This window comes from Pempheris klunzingeri, chromosome 6 (assembly GCF_042242105.1).
Source record: "Pempheris klunzingeri isolate RE-2024b chromosome 6, fPemKlu1.hap1, whole genome shotgun sequence".
NCBI classification, from domain to species: Eukaryota; Metazoa; Chordata; class Actinopteri; order Acropomatiformes; family Pempheridae; genus Pempheris; species Pempheris klunzingeri.
Genome location: NC_092017.1, coordinates 16,555,999 through 16,571,177, shown reverse-complemented (window position 1 = coordinate 16,571,177; position 15,179 = coordinate 16,555,999). Strand labels below are relative to the sequence as shown.

Genomic DNA, 15,179 nt, shown 5'->3' with positions numbered 1-15,179 from the left:
ATGTTTAGTGACTTCTTCATACCACAGAGACAAGAAAGGGAAAAGATCTTAACCTGCTCTCTCTAGAAAAGACACGTGCTCACTGCAAAAACCTGCTGGCATTTTCTCCTCTAGTCATTTATTCTGTGACTAACCATGTCCAACAGTTCACAGGAATTAGACAATTTTATATTTTACTACCCTACTTTTTGTTAATAGAGGGTAATGTTGATGTTACACATAACCAAAATGACTATTATGGCACAATAGTTTTTCAAAGGGATCATAAATGAATAACCTGATTACCGAAGCGTTAGACTGATTTGACTGGTTTCAACGGAAGTTGAAAAAATGTATGACTTATTCAACAGCTATGTGGGATAAACATTTTACAGCGTGAAGAATCAGTAAAAATCTTTGGAAAACACGTTTGAAAGTTTAGACTTTTTTTTTAAATCAGAAACAATCTCTCTGTCTTGAACTCTCAAGACATCAACTCCTCAGTTCATGATACAATCAGTAAATCACTTCCATCCATTAGTGACTTGAGTGAGAGAAATGGAGCCAGCTGGCAACGACGGATTCTACGGACTTCACAGAGCCTGTTTCAAATCATCATATAATTGTACGCTCCCCCCCGATGCTGGTACAGGACTCTCGGGTGTATTTGCCTGCTGAAATGGCTTGTTCCTTCCACAAATGAACACAATTCAAGCAGGTGAGCAAACCAAGCTTGAGAGTCCTGACAATAAGAGCTTGAGGAGTACTGATAGTGTCAATTCTAGAAGAAGCTTGTGTAAATTTGAGATTAAAATGCAATAAGAACTGAAAGCAAATAAGATTTTGACTCACCGCTTAATGAAGCCAAACATTGACTATCATCGCCTTTGAAGATCACACTGTGTGGATCAATAAACTGGAGTTTGCAGACATTCTCATCTCTTATTACTGTGTAGCTCCACTGGTTCTAATGAACATTTATATTTCATAAGAGTAAGAATCACAAAAAGCACTCCCTGTAAACATTAGGCTTTTACTGAGTCCATTAAGGAGGGTTGAAATGTGTTGTGTTTTCTGTTTTCCTTTCCACTATGGGGGGATGTAACACCCCGGAAAATTCATAGCTACATATAGGGCCAGTTAGCGTCAAGGGGATATTCTGTTGTGTAATTAGTTTTTCTTAACTGAGGAACAGGAAGCATCAGAGTGTCTTGGACAGAGAACAGAGATAACGTGAAAGCTGACGTGGAGTCCATTGTAAACCCTCCATATCCCGCAGCAACTGGGAAATAAATATAATCACTGCTTTAAATGCATGAAATAAACTCCAGATGCTACAGTTGAACTGCTGCACAAGGTGAACATATGCTTGTAATAAAAGCTCATAACGCTCAGTCACAAGCTCAGTTAGTGGAGCATTCATTAAAATGAACCAACCTCGTGCAACTGTGGTAGCACTTAGATCTTAATGGAATGTTTACTTGTTGAGGAGCACATTAGTGTTTTCACATTAACAAGCATTTAAATCTCACTGCATATTCATATGTAGGAATGAGCTCCAGAATAACTACGAATAATCCCAAATTATTGGTTTCTATGTTGTTTCCTTCTAGATTTTCGTTTTCACTCAACAATCAAGGTTAATCTTTAGAGTGGGCTTCTAAGGCAGACCAACGGCTAACGGCAGACGAAGATTTCAAAATCGATACAAGATAAACTCTACATCTGCTGTTACGTGGAAACAGAAAATGCAGTCTTTCCCTTGACTTTTATAGATCTCAGTTTCCTACAGGGTCATTATCACTGATCCTGCACGTATTCTAACATCTGAAAGGCAAGACCGGACAAAGCAGAGTGTGCATAGGCCTAATCGTGTCGGCCGATGTGCTGAGAAGACAGAGTTGTGGTGTCGGCGTGAGACGCTGTCCCACAACCTGATGGTTACCATGACAACAAATGTGTCCATCTTTGAAATGTGTTTGAGCGAGATGCTGGACCTCTCTGAATAAATTTACAGTATGTGCAGTAATGAGATGGTACTATACATGACAACGTAGCCAAAACAAACTGGAAAAGGGATTACCAATCCCTGCCAAGAACACTCTTGGCTAATGACATCCAGTCACTTGGCACTAAGGGCAAACCATTGCATTAAAAAGCACCATGAGACCTCTGAGAAATGGCACTGTACACATTAACATAAATTAACATTTACTTCTATTTAGAGGTAGCTTTAGGGCCACAATGATACAATTTGGCTGATAAGAAGAAAAATGATGGAATACTGAAGGACTTATTCAAGGCAATCACCACATAATTAACAGCATGGATTCTTGTAGCTAAAAACATGTTTAAAACATGAGCGTACCTGCAGCTACAGCCCCCACGTACTGGTACAAGTAGATTAATGAAAACCACTTAACACTGTTGACCTACACACTGATGAAACTATACTGTGTGTTGCAGTTGCACAAGCAGCTTCACGTGTGCCAAAAAACATTTTAATTCTTTAAATTTCCTGGTGTCTGTGTTTTAGACAGTTCGGACGTGACTGTTTTTATTCCATTATATTTCTGCTCATCAGCCTTGTATAGACCATCCCTCTCTCTGCTTGTATTGATGTCTTTTTTTCCCTAAAATATTTGGCTGGTGACATTAGGTACACTTATCATTATACATTATATGCTTACAGGAAAAGATGAAAAAGAAGCAGTCTCTTACTGTGATAGTTACAGTCCTGTAATTCCTGTATCAGGCCAGCCTGTCATCCATAATGTTGAACAACACAAAAATCCACAGTCCTTTCCCTTGCGCACTTTAGCGTTGCTAAGAGTGGCCTGTTCTCCTATCTTCTCTTTTGTTGTGAAAAGAAAATTGCTGAGAAAATAATTGCACAATAGTTTACCAGTGCATTCATATTCAGGGGGAAAAGTGGCAACACACACAAAGCTTCACATTTCATAGTCCTGGCTGCTAGCCGAGGAACACCGCGTACAGTATATTAATCAATTTGCAACAACTGATACCCTACTGGTAGCATCACCAGCTTTTAGCTCTGAAACACTAACTTCATATTACCACAGACACTAATAAATAATCTTACAATCAAAAACTGGCTCCAGTTTAGGATTTGCATGTTTCCTCTGAATGCCCACACATCTTTTTTTTTAACACAAAGTTATTATATTACTTGGAAGATATGGCAAAGCTATTTACAACTTCAGATAAGCTATTTACAGCTTCCGTCTTAAATTTACACACATTCATAAAAACCATTTATTCCTTACTTGGATTATGGCTTCAAGTTGTCAAAGCAATGACTCATTTCGGACACTAAAAAAAGCATGAGATGCACTCCTTCCACATAAGTCAGTTTAGAGTCACCCATATTCAGTCCTTGGGCCTGGGGGACGTTGTTAATGAAACTGAAAACTAGCATTGAGAGAGTTCCTGGCAGCCAGGCTGCAGCCAAATCTGAGAGGTGACAGGGCCATGCATCCTCATGCTGGTTAGGTGACTTTAAATGGAATGTGTTTTCAGCAAAACAAATGCACCCAGAGCCGACTCAGCTGCTTCTCATTAGCAGAGAAACAGAGCCTATTCTTCTTCTACACAATATCCTTCTGTGGAGGACATGGAGAGACATGAAAGACAATGGTGCATCCGCTTTCACACCCATTCCAATCTGTCCTGGCCTCAAAGCCACAAGACAGCGATTCCCGTCGATAGTTGACTTAGCTACATTGTGGTTTATGAAGGTTGCTCTCGTCTTGGTTCTGCTTGTTGAGAGCATCCAGTGCCGTCTGGGTCTCCTTCCGATCTTCTATGGAGCAGTTGGACACTGCACTTGCCACGAGGCAGAACTTGCGGAGGAGGATCTCTCTGAAGAGCAGATAGACCCACGGGTCCAGGATCTGGTTGAGGGAGGCCATGCGGATCGCTGTCAGGAAGAAGTTACAGTCTAGCTGGACATCCCGGCTAGAGGTTTGATTGGGGTTCACTGCTGTTGAATTGCACTGGTGGGAGGAAACCTGGGTGGAGATCATCCTCAGCATCAGAACCTGAGGAGGGAGGCATGTCAAATGTCTGTATAATGAAACAAAGCTATGTGCAACATGCAGCACTGAGACCGCCTTGCAGAGTTTTTGATTTTATGGCCAGTCCCTTTTACTTTTAATATTTAATGTGACTAATCCCAAGACAGTCCTGCGCAGCCATCAAACAAATGAGAGAAAAACATAATGTTCACACTCGAGGTACTTACTCTCTGCCATCAGTGCTACCACACTGCTGTGGCTTCTATTGATATCCTTGGTGGGATTATTAAATATGGGACTGACAACGCATGACCTCATGGCACAATGAGCAGACCCCCTCAAACAGGACTCTTCTAAGTAGATTGCTTCTTAATGGCAGCTGCATTTCAAGGGAATCATACATGACAGCATTTATCTGACTTGAAAGTATGGTTTGTGTTTGGGATAAGGAGCGAGTGGTGGAACAGTCTCTCTCTTTTGCTGTCCTGCCAGCAGGAGATGAGGCATCTCCGGATCTGCAGCTGTTTGCGACAGGCAGCTGACAATAAATCCCATTTAAGACCCTCAATTAAATTGTGAATTACGGTTACTGGCCACTTTATCATAATAGCACGTGGGCTATCACTGTATGACAGTATAAGAGAAAATCATTTTGCATCAATAGGAAAGGTTTTAAGTATTTTGTAGTGTATCCTCATCAGTTTCATCCAGTCACAGGGGGTATGGGTTATATGCTGTAAGAAATGTATAGGCTGCAAAAACATACCAGCAGAGGAGACCAGCAAATAAGCAGGACGCACATAATCCCTAAGAGCTGAATGACCGTCTCCGTGGTGAGCCGTTCCCACTGTTTCGAAGACTGAGAGGTGCCAGACTTTGTTTTACACCGGATAATTAAGCCCCGGATGGTCAGAACATTGCAGGAAACTGTTACAAGCAGAGAGAAAATCCCAAGTGCAGCGAAAGTGATGGCGAAAAACATATTGCCGGGCACTTCTCTGTCCCCCGTGCTGATAAAGCACCAGGTCCCGGGCCACTGGCGCGTGTATTTCCCGACCCCGAGGATGGGCAGCAGCGCAAAGAGCAACACAAGACACCATATGACAGCTAAAGTTTGCTTTGTCACACTTGTCTTCATGCGATTGGAGTACCAGTGGGGATTTGTTATCGCCATAGCCCTTTCAATGGCCATGGCGCTGGCCAAGAAGAGTGAGCACAGGCCAAAAGTTGTCATGCACACACCGAAAAAAGCGCACAAATTGCCAGATGGGTCGACACGCTCCCATTTCAGATCCGCTCGGTAGACTGATATCACTATTGGACTGGTCAAAAGCTGTCCAAACAGGTCTGTTAACGCCAGCGATCCAATGCACAGCAAGAACGACTTTTTCCTTTTATTTTCCTTCTTTCTGTACGAGATACACACCAGAATAAGAGCTAATGTGTTGCCCACCATGCCGGTGATCATCATGGTTATGGGGAAACCAACTGATACAGATCCACAGCTGGAATTCTTGGTGGCATTGCCTTCGCGCAAAGACTTGTTGACGTTGGAGCCCAGCATGTCTCCAAAAGTGGTTTGCAAGTGCTCTAGGTGATCACAACCATCTGTAGTCATCCTTTCGGGAAGGATAAGGCAATGTGCAGCAGGTAACCCACGTATCTGTCCGGCATCTTCACGCTCTCCACACTGCTCCAACTGAACACGGTGCGTAAAAGCGCATAGGATCCTTTACGCCCCGGAGGCGGGACTACCTAGAGGCAAAAACAAACAGCTGAGGTGGCATGTGGGGTTTTTTTGGTTTTTTTTCAACACACATCTACTTAATCATAAACCCGGATTTTGGAAACCATGTAAGATGCGTTATGGTGATTTTTACCTGATTCTTTTTCCATTTACAAGTAGAGGCTGCCACACTTTTAATGAGTGAGAAGTGAGCACACGGGCGGACTCATCTGATGAGACGGAGGAATAAACCAACCTGCCCTGGGCCTTTTATGGGGAAAGGGAAAGCACTGAAGCATCGCCCTTAACCATCTGAAAGCGGAGCTAGGGCATACTAATGGGATTAAAAGTGGCTTTTATTAAATCACCGGGCTACCTCCGGTTGGTGATGATTAAGGAGAAACTCACATTTAGGAAAATTAAATTGTGCATCATTTCTCATATAACTTTCTAAGCCAATTAAGAGGCGTTTGTTGAATGATGAGTAGGGTTGTAGGTTTATCTTCCATGCAGGCATTTTGTGCTGCTGCATTAACTATAACATATTGTGAAAAATGCTCATACATACGTACTATACATACTGTATTACATAAATATAATCTACCTGCTATGAGCAAACCTTTCAAAAACTTTACCCAGTGTGAAAGTAATCTGTGACCCTGAACAGTGTGAATAATACTATGGCTTACTGTACATAGATCATGATGACTTTTCCTTTATGTTTGGCACACCAGTGAATTCAGCCCTGCTGTAACACTCAGCCCAGCCAGAGCAGCAACAGGTGCCCCCTGTTGACCAGAATGAGAAGGACAACACAAAGGTGTGTAGCATGGCCTCCTATTCAGTATTCAATTACTTAGTGTTGTTGTATTTTTTTAATCAGAGTTAAGGCTTTTCAGAATCAGCCTTCAGGTTCAGACAGACTGTAAATGAGCATCTCTGGTGAAGCGAGCTGCCTTTAGTCCAAGGACAATATGTTAATAGTCATTATTAGGTGTGTAGGGACAATACACCGTATTTAAGTGCTATGTATCGTTACCTTACACGATATTTAAAATGCACACTAGTTGGTCCTATCAGCCAAAATAGCTAACGTTGCCTAGCAACAGTTAGCTACTGGGACTATTGTTAGCAGTTAGCTAGCTGAGAGAAACCTCCATAAAACATCCCTCTTGGACCATAAGCAAATTATAAATTAAACAAATACTGATTAAAGCCAGCTCATATTACACTATACATTACTGTGTGCAAGCACAATTTTCCTGGTGACCTTTCCTCTCTTGGTGTTAGCTAGAGTCGTTAACCCATTGACACGATTATGAAGCATCAGTCACTAGTTAGGGTAAAACTTCTGTGTTAGATCTGTACTGGCGTTTCAACTCTTACAATAGTTAATGCAAATAATTATACTTGAGATAACGAATAAATTTGCACGCCACTTATCTCAATTACACTTATCTGTCATATTGAGCAAACATTAAAAGTGCTCCATGTACCAGGTCTCTGAGGGCCTCCCAGGCTTTTCTTGGCCAAATCAAACACATGAGGAAATAACAAGAGGCAATGTCGACAGGATTTTATTTACACGTGTACATTTTAGTTGCTTTACCAATAAAAAGACTGTATTGCCACATTCTACCATGAACCGGGACAAACTGTTTATTCTTGATGCGCTAATCTGTAGCATGAAAATCTCTCATTTCTTGAATTCATTAAGTGACACATGAAGAACTTGAGTGTTAAAATAGGCCACAATAGTGTAAAGGAAAAAAAAATACATTTAAACCTAAACCAAAGAATGTTGAACTGCCATTTACTTAAAACAAGCAATATCAAAAAGTAAAATACTTACCTTGAAAACACAAAAAGAAAAAAATATAGATTTATCAAGGAACTAAAACAAATGGGCCAAAATTCATTGCTACATCTCTGGTATTCTATTGGTGCTTAAGTACTTGACCTTTTATTTAAAAATTTAAGGATGTATTTATTTAAAAAAAAAAAAAAAAGAAAAACACACTATCAAGTTTCCTGGGGCAAAAAAAAAAAAGCAATTTCTTCAAATGCGAGTAGAGTAAACTGTACTGCCACCAAGAATGAGTTTAAATGGGATACAGCCTCTTCACAGTATATCTGATTTTCTTACAGGACCAAACATTTATGTTTATTGGACACCTGTAGTTACAGACTTGTCACAGATTGGGGTGTACGTGGTTTCAAAAAGGGAGCATGTAATGTTTGGCAGAGGGATGGTGCCGTTGTCTTTTTTGAGGGAAATAAGACTTTTCTATGAAAATGAACAGCATACTGAAAGGATGTGGTTGTTTTCCTTGCAACACAACATGCACTTGTACTAAGGTTCCTTTTCTTGTTTTAAAGGCTGTAATAAAGTTATTTCTTTTTTGAACTGGAGCCAGAATGGGATGATCCAGAGGACTGGTCGCGGCCCCTGAAATCACACAAAGACCATGGGAAGAAGAACAAGGTCAGCAGGCTTGGCTGTTATCACTCAGTTATGTATACATGAAACAAGTACAAGGTCACAAGATTAATTTATATATTAAAAAAACAAAATCACAAGACAAAATGTGGCCATATTTCAGCAAATCTAAACTCCCATAAGCGAGGCGACAGTTGGCTAATAATAAATCAGTGCCGTGTGGTATTCCACAGAAACCCAAACCTTTCGGACGAACGTGATCTAGAACGCCTCCGCTTTCTCCCTCCAGATGAGGACCTGGAGCGACTGCGCTTCTGTCTCCTCTCAGGTGAGGAGGAGGGTGAGCGGGACCTCTTCTGGGGAGAGGAGCCCTTTCCAGACCTGGAGCTGGATCTTTCGGGGGAATAAACCAAGCACGGAGGTCAGTAAGGTCAAGAGAGTCTCACCAGCATGGGTATTTATCAAGCTTCTCTGATTAAGAGAACTTAACTATGGATTTGTGGCACTGGAGCAATTTTACCCAAGAAGTTACAAAGGCTAACTGAAAAGTGTCCTTGAAATGGTTTCAGATTAAAGAAACTGTTTAGCTTCCTGTGAAGTGAATGTTAACTGAATGGGCACAGCCAGCACCACTCCTGAGATGCTTGATAAAGACCCTAGATGTCTACTCAGACTTTTGAACCTTGGCAACATTAAAACTCAATTCAGGTGGTCAAACTGTGTACTTTTTGTTTTAATGGGTGTAATAGAAACTTGAAATAACCCCTCATCAAGTGACTGAAAACTGTTATAGAAGTTTGAGCTTGCCAAAATTACAATCTGCAGACTGAGAAAATGGACTGTAGTGGAGTAAGCACTGACCAGTCTTTGTTAAACCTAAAGCTAGGGAATAGGACTGTTCTGGAGCTTTCAGCCCCATACATACACTCTCTAAGGGAGAGAGTGCATGTCACCTCATTCACCTGGAGTGGGACCTCGAGCGAGATCCAGACCTGGAACTGGATGAGCTTCTAGAGCGGGACCTGAAAGACAAAAAAACAGAACCTTTCCAATATTTTCTGAACAAAAAACAAACTAGAGTTCACATGGCAATGCGGACATAATATTTACCTGAAATTATTCTGTCCTTGCTATATAAGTGATGAGCAAATACTCAGACTAATAAAATATGCATATGGGGGTTTGGAGAAATAATCCACACAGTAGAAAGACCATTAAAACCTATGTAGAAATACTCCTTCAGAATGAAACAGGTGAACTAGAAGAAAACAAATGCAAAAGGAGAACCGGAGTGCATTTCAAGACTACAATATGAATAATGCATTCCTTTCATCTGGAGTCATAAGCACTTCAAAACGAAACCACAAACGCTACTCTCAAAAGAGATCATTCAGTCTGCACATGGAGTCTCTTAACACCACAGGAGGGGAAGGGGTTAAGAAAAGGGAAAACAACAAATCAGCAGAGCAGGACATGTAATTGATGTTGACCAGTAAATCAGAAGGAAGATTGAGCTGATACTGACATTTTGCCCGGAGTTACCCTTGACCTGTACCCTTTTACCTGGACCTCGACCGTGAACTGGAGCTGGAGGAGCGCGAGGACGAGCGGGAGCGGGACGAACCCGAGCGGCTGCCCTTTTTCTTAGAGGGCTGGTCATCTTCATCACTGGCATCCAGGTCGTACTTTGATAGGTCTCCATCGTCATCGTCTTCATCATCCTGAAAAGAAATTGTTTTTAATATGAGTTTGTTATTGGCCTGTATTGCAGCACATGTTCTTTCGAATTTAAAGCTGCAGCCACCAATCTTACATCCAGTTTGTATTTGGAAAGGTCACCATCTTCATCATCGTCCTCTTCCTCTTCCTCATCTTCGTCTTTTGCTACTTCTTTCTTGTCAGTTTCTTTTGAGGAAGAAGTGCTGTTGGTCTTCCCACGGTACTTTTTCTTTTTCCTACCAAACTGTGACAGTAAAAAGAGACATTCCTCATCAATAAGAATTTCCCTCAATTTCCTCAGGACACACCAAGCTTCTACCAGCCCAACATATTCATGCTTAAAGTATGTCAGCTGAAATGTTTTAGTTATACAAACATGACACTTTCAGGTGGGACTTACCTCATCGTATTCACCGTCAGATTCCTCCCGTTCAATGTATTCCACATTCTCTCTTTCATTGAAGCCTCCACCATAACCTGAACGGCAAAGACGGGAAAAAAAAAAAAAGGCAATCAGTAACCTGTATGCAAAAGCACACCAGACAGTGGCAAACTGTGCATATGATGGGCTACCTGTTCTCTCCTCAAGCTTGGCATATTTTGGTGTGTTACACATGTTGCACTCTGATCTCCTAGCCCAGTTCACATTGCCGCATCTGTATGAGAACAAGAGGGAAGGAAAATAAACAGCTGTAAAATCTCAGCTTATTAAAAAACTGCATGGTTTACCTCTGTATTTCACTCATTAGGAAGATCTTTTTTTTCCTGTAGTCTCTGGTTAATCAAACATTAAACACGTACGTTTTGCATTGCCAATCATTTGCGCTGAAGAGGCCTCTACTCTTCTCTGCCAGAGTTTTCCCAATCTCTGTTCCTCCTGCTTTCATCATCTTTGCCTCTGTGGTTTTCTCTGAGGAAACAAAACAATGACCTTTAGTACGGCAGTTATTTCTCTTAAAGGGTGCATTAAGGATCTGCAAGATATATTGATTTGCAGAGAGGGAGACTCACCCCTGCCACATCTGTTACAACTAGTTCTTCTGGCAAAGTTCACATTTCCACACCTGCAAATGCATAAAAAAATACATTTATGATAGATACAGATAAGACTTGAGCTTGTTACTTAATCATTCAAGCATACGCTGAGTGTAGTATGACCAAGATGAGTAGTGTAGGTTAATTTATTTTACATGTGCTGCACCATTAGCTTGTAGTCTTTGGTTGGACACCCTGTGTCAAAGGCCAGTGCACTGACTGCAGCTGGCTTGTCTGTCACTCTGAGACGTTTTAATGCAGTCCATTTGCAACATGATATTGCTGACTACCCAAGTTACACTTTAGACTCATGAGGACTTGGCTTCTACAACATTGTTAACACCACCCACAATAGTCAGTGAGGACAGCCAACCCACAGGAGCTAACGACTGCTAGCTTGCTAGCTTACAAGTCTACGCAGGCTCATCAATGTATATAAAGACTCCCCGATACGCCAATTCAAAACGTGTCAACACCATTAAAACACGATTGATACAGCGAGTTTATTGTGCTCACGGTGTAGATAACGAGTCGGAAATAAAGCGAAAGTTTACTTAGCCAGTCAACGTCAGCGTCAACCACATCTTCCAAGGCCTAAGCTAGCTAACGCTTGCCTTGTTAGCACGACCACCAAATTAACATATGCTGCCACATTTAACCAGCTAGTCTGCAAGACGTGATTTTTTTTTACTAAGCGTGAGGTGCACTTACTTTTTATCCGGGCAAATCCAGTCCCCGTCGCTGACTCGAAAGCTCTTCCCCGACATTTTGGTGCCTGTTAACACTAGCTAGCTCTCAGGCAGGGTGTGCTCAGGGTGTTCATGCAGCCGTAGTTAGCTCGTTACTGCTGCCTTCGGGTGCTTCTCGGTATCTCTTAAAACTCACATTCCCCTGCTCGCAGTTTGGAGACATATATCATGGCATAAACTGTGCACGACGAAACCGGCCCAACCGTGTGTCAGGTATGTTTTCGGATCCTAAAACCACATTGTGCAGCATTATACGAATACATGTAGCCAATTAAACTGTATGTAACGTTTACAAACAAGATTCACACTCATCCTTTGATTTCCGTGTATTAAATGCGACAAATCTATGCAAATAGCAAATGTTAAAAAATGCTTTAGCATTAGTTACCAAATTCATTCATTCACCAAACTATTGACACCATAATATGCTTTTTTAAAGGAAGTTCGAAATTTCAGAAAACACGTGAACGCCACATTGACAAAGGACTGTTTATAGTATTTTTTTTTTAAACATCCAATTAAAGTACTATAAAAACAACATTTTTGCTGAAAATGTAAGGGTTTTCAGCTGTTTTACTCAGCCAGTGTCAGTAGTAAGTTACATGTAATGCAAAAATCACATTGAGCATTCAAGTTCTTAAGAATACCAAGATATTATACAGTACAATGTGGCCGTAACCTTGCAATTGAATAACAGGCACACGTTATATCCCTTTAAGTACAGCCTGTCATATTCTTCTTGGGTTAACCCTCCTATTTGCACGCTTGAAAAGCGGGGGGTTTATTTGAAAAGAGGGAATGGGGCTTTATGAATAGAGAGGTAAACGATTATGGGTCTAAAAGCTGAAAATCAGCATTTATTTTGATGATTTACAATGATCAGCATTTACCTCTGACTACAAAGACATGAAAGAAAGAAGAGACTGAGGGAGTGGATGCGCAGGTGACAGTAATCCATTTTAAATCATCATTCTTGCCGACTCTATTCTCAATGTCGAGTTTTTAGAAGCCCAAAATCCAGTTTTTGGAGTTCAAAATCCCGATCTTGCCAACTGTGTTTTCTTGCAAAGCCAGTCCTACCCACTAGATGGCAGTTAATGCAAACATTTACCGCTACACATGTACACAGACCCCTCTGTTTTGATGTATGTCATCTGGTCATTTTGCTTGGTCATGTAGATCAGTACAAGGTATTAAAAAAAAAATAAAAAAAAGTAACTTCAGGAGGGATTCAAGAGCTTGTATCTGCTTCTCTGAATTCCATTTACTATCTGGTACTGCATACCATAGCAGTCTACTGAATAATATCTACCCAGAGCAGATGCAAATATGATTCAAATTCATTTTGTGAGCTGTGCAGAATATGCTCTAATTTTTACTGTTGCTGTCACAATGAAACATTTATGAGATCATTACTTTATACTTGCCACGTGTAGTGATTTTTACAGATTAATCAAACGTACTAGACACACATTGTGAAGCTTTCAGGACAGTTGTTTCAGTAGAGTATCGGTGAGTTATGTTGTTGCTTTATATGTGAGTCACTGCGGTTGGGTGTGCATAAGCCAAACCTGCACTTGAACTGTTTCAGAATAACAATATTAGTTCGATTGTATGTGGCAGGTGGTAGTAAAATGAAACAAGTTGTGACATATGCAATTTTTGACAATGATTTTTCCAGCTGTATAACACTTGAATATATTGACGTAGTTGTGTGCAATTTGAAGGGTTGGTGAAGTATCCACTTATTGGAAGTGTCTGCCAGGAGCAGAGATATTAGTGGAAGTTTGTAATGCACTGATCTCTCACAGAAAAGTTCAAAACGGAGAACAGGGAGAAAGCCCTCTCATTGTGTTTCAGTGGTCTGTGCTGGAATGAAATGAGTAGTTATATAAGCAGTTTTAGTTTGTGGAGATCTGAGGACTGTGTTTCATGGTTGTGATATTCACCTGTGAAGCATTGTGATTTGTGCTACGTAATTCTACACCCATGTGAATACAGTGTATTTACAAACTAATACGACTTGTGGGACTAAAACCCCCTATCCCCTGAAGTTTAATAATAAAAACAGATAACTTTTTTTTTTACAAACCAGAACTATCAATCATATTTGACCTTGCAAGAGCAGGTCAGTCCAGTGGCAGTGACACAAAAGATTTCATGATGCCTTGTGAGATGATTTTACTGCTCTTCATTTGAGCTTAGTTGAGATGCAGGAAGTGGCTCACCATATGTTGTTGAGATGTAAATTGTATTAATGAGGACGAAGGAAAGGCTTTAAGTTGCAATCTGCAGTTATTTATGTGATAGTACTTAACTGCTACAGTTTAAGTACACACTAGAGCTTAGGCTGATCTAGAACCGTCCTTGTCCACCCAATCTGCTGTCGGTCAAAGTCAAAGACCCTTGGAGGTCGCTGTCACAGCTGGTCCGTGACCCTGAGGCCACACCAGCAGCCATTTCACTGTTTCAACTGGAGTCTATTACTTTCTTCTCTTTGCCCTCCTCCTATTTTTGCCAGGGGTGAAATGACATTCTTGAGGCATGTCCCTTATGTCTCGGACAAGATGGGTTTTTTATAATTGAGTACACTCAAGATTAAGTGAACAAGATTTTTTAATCATACATTGTTTTAATCATTATGTATCTGTTAAGGAGACATGCACTTGATTTATGAGCCCCACACAAGGGTTTTCAGGGCTAAGGGCCAGTGAAAATAAAGTATCAGAGGTGAGAGAGGCACATTTTATAATTCTGCCTCCGTCTTTGAAGGAAATGGACCTTTATCAGTATAATTCATAATCTCATACACAGAGGCCAGAAGTTTGATTTTGCATAAAAACCACAGCCTCTAGACACACCGCTTGTTATTTATTTATGGTTAGGCATCCTCTCTGTTCTGTTCTGAGCTTTCTTTATTTCATCGAAGTCATTTTTCACGAAGGAAGCCTGATATCACATGAGCCGTCTCTGCTAACAGGTTTCAGCCGAGAATATACTTTCTGCTAGCTTTCAGCATTGCAAAGAATGAGGGGAGATACGAAGCAAATGAAGCCATGAATAACTAATAAGGAGGCATTTCTTGTGCCATGGTGTGGTTGTTTGCAGTGCAGAGTTGCATGAAAGGTTCAGAGAGGAGTGAGGCAATTAAACAGCACTTAAGTAAACATCATCCAGACACATTAAAATAGCTTCATTGGTGGTAAATGCTTTCTTAACTTTACTGTGTCCTTTTCTGGTCAATGTATGGCCCACCTTTTGATTATGTCCTGGGTCAATAACACTACTAAGAGAGATTTTTCATGGGTGTCAATGAGGCTTTGGCTAGGCTGACACCGTTTTCTAGCCCAGTGGCTGGTTACGGCTGAAGGTTTATGCACAGCAGAGTCTCTGACAGGGAAAGGCAGCCATGTATGTAGGTTTGGAAAAACCTGCTGCAAGCCACCAGGGCTTTCCAATACTGGCAGATGGCAGGGAGCTGTTCCCGAGAAAAG

General features: G+C 41.0%; 2 protein-coding genes across 2 annotated transcripts; both read right to left on the bottom strand.

Annotated features, from left to right (window-relative positions):
- Positions 1-451: 451 nt before the first annotated feature.
- Positions 452-5,699, bottom strand: ptger3 (prostaglandin E receptor 3 (subtype EP3)). Its single transcript, XM_070832284.1, has 2 exons — positions 4,783-5,699; positions 452-4,040 (listed from the first exon to the last, which is right to left on the bottom strand). The coding sequence occupies exons 1-2, from the start codon at positions 5,632-5,634 to the stop codon at positions 3,714-3,716; spliced, it is 1,179 nt and encodes a 392-aa protein (XP_070688385.1). The 5' UTR covers positions 5,635-5,699; the 3' UTR covers positions 452-3,713.
- Positions 5,700-7,303: 1,604 nt separating this feature from the next.
- Positions 7,304-11,770, bottom strand: zranb2 (zinc finger, RAN-binding domain containing 2). Its single transcript, XM_070832629.1, has 10 exons — positions 11,648-11,770; positions 10,913-10,965; positions 10,703-10,811; positions 10,475-10,557; positions 10,302-10,378; positions 9,996-10,145; positions 9,746-9,903; positions 9,145-9,204; positions 8,426-8,575; positions 7,304-8,191 (listed from the first exon to the last, which is right to left on the bottom strand). The coding sequence occupies exons 1-10, from the start codon at positions 11,701-11,703 to the stop codon at positions 8,134-8,136; spliced, it is 954 nt and encodes a 317-aa protein (XP_070688730.1). The 5' UTR covers positions 11,704-11,770; the 3' UTR covers positions 7,304-8,133.
- Positions 11,771-15,179: the final 3,409 nt, after the last annotated feature.

What these genes read in the sequence shown, in the direction of transcription:
- zranb2 (XM_070832629.1), bottom strand. Translation starts at nt 11,703, where the DNA reads ATGTCGGGGAAGAGCTTTCGAGTCAGCGACGGGGACTGGATTTGCCCG. An exon ending in TTGTAACAGATGTGGCAGGG is followed by an intron (nt 10,812 to 10,912) that starts GTGAGTCTCCCT and finishes TTGTTTCCTCAG; the next exon opens with AGAAAACCACAGAGGCAAAG. An exon ending in AGATCACGTTCGTCCGAAAG is followed by an intron (nt 8,192 to 8,425) that starts GTTTGGGTTTCT and finishes GTGTGATTTCAG; the next exon opens with GGGCCGCGACCAGTCCTCTG.
- ptger3 (XM_070832284.1), bottom strand. Translation starts at nt 5,634, where the DNA reads ATGACTACAGATGGTTGTGATCACCTAGAGCACTTGCAAACCACTTTT. An exon ending in TTTGCTGGTCTCCTCTGCTG is followed by an intron (nt 4,041 to 4,782) that starts GTATGTTTTTGC and finishes CTCCCTCCTCAG; the next exon opens with GTTCTGATGCTGAGGATGAT.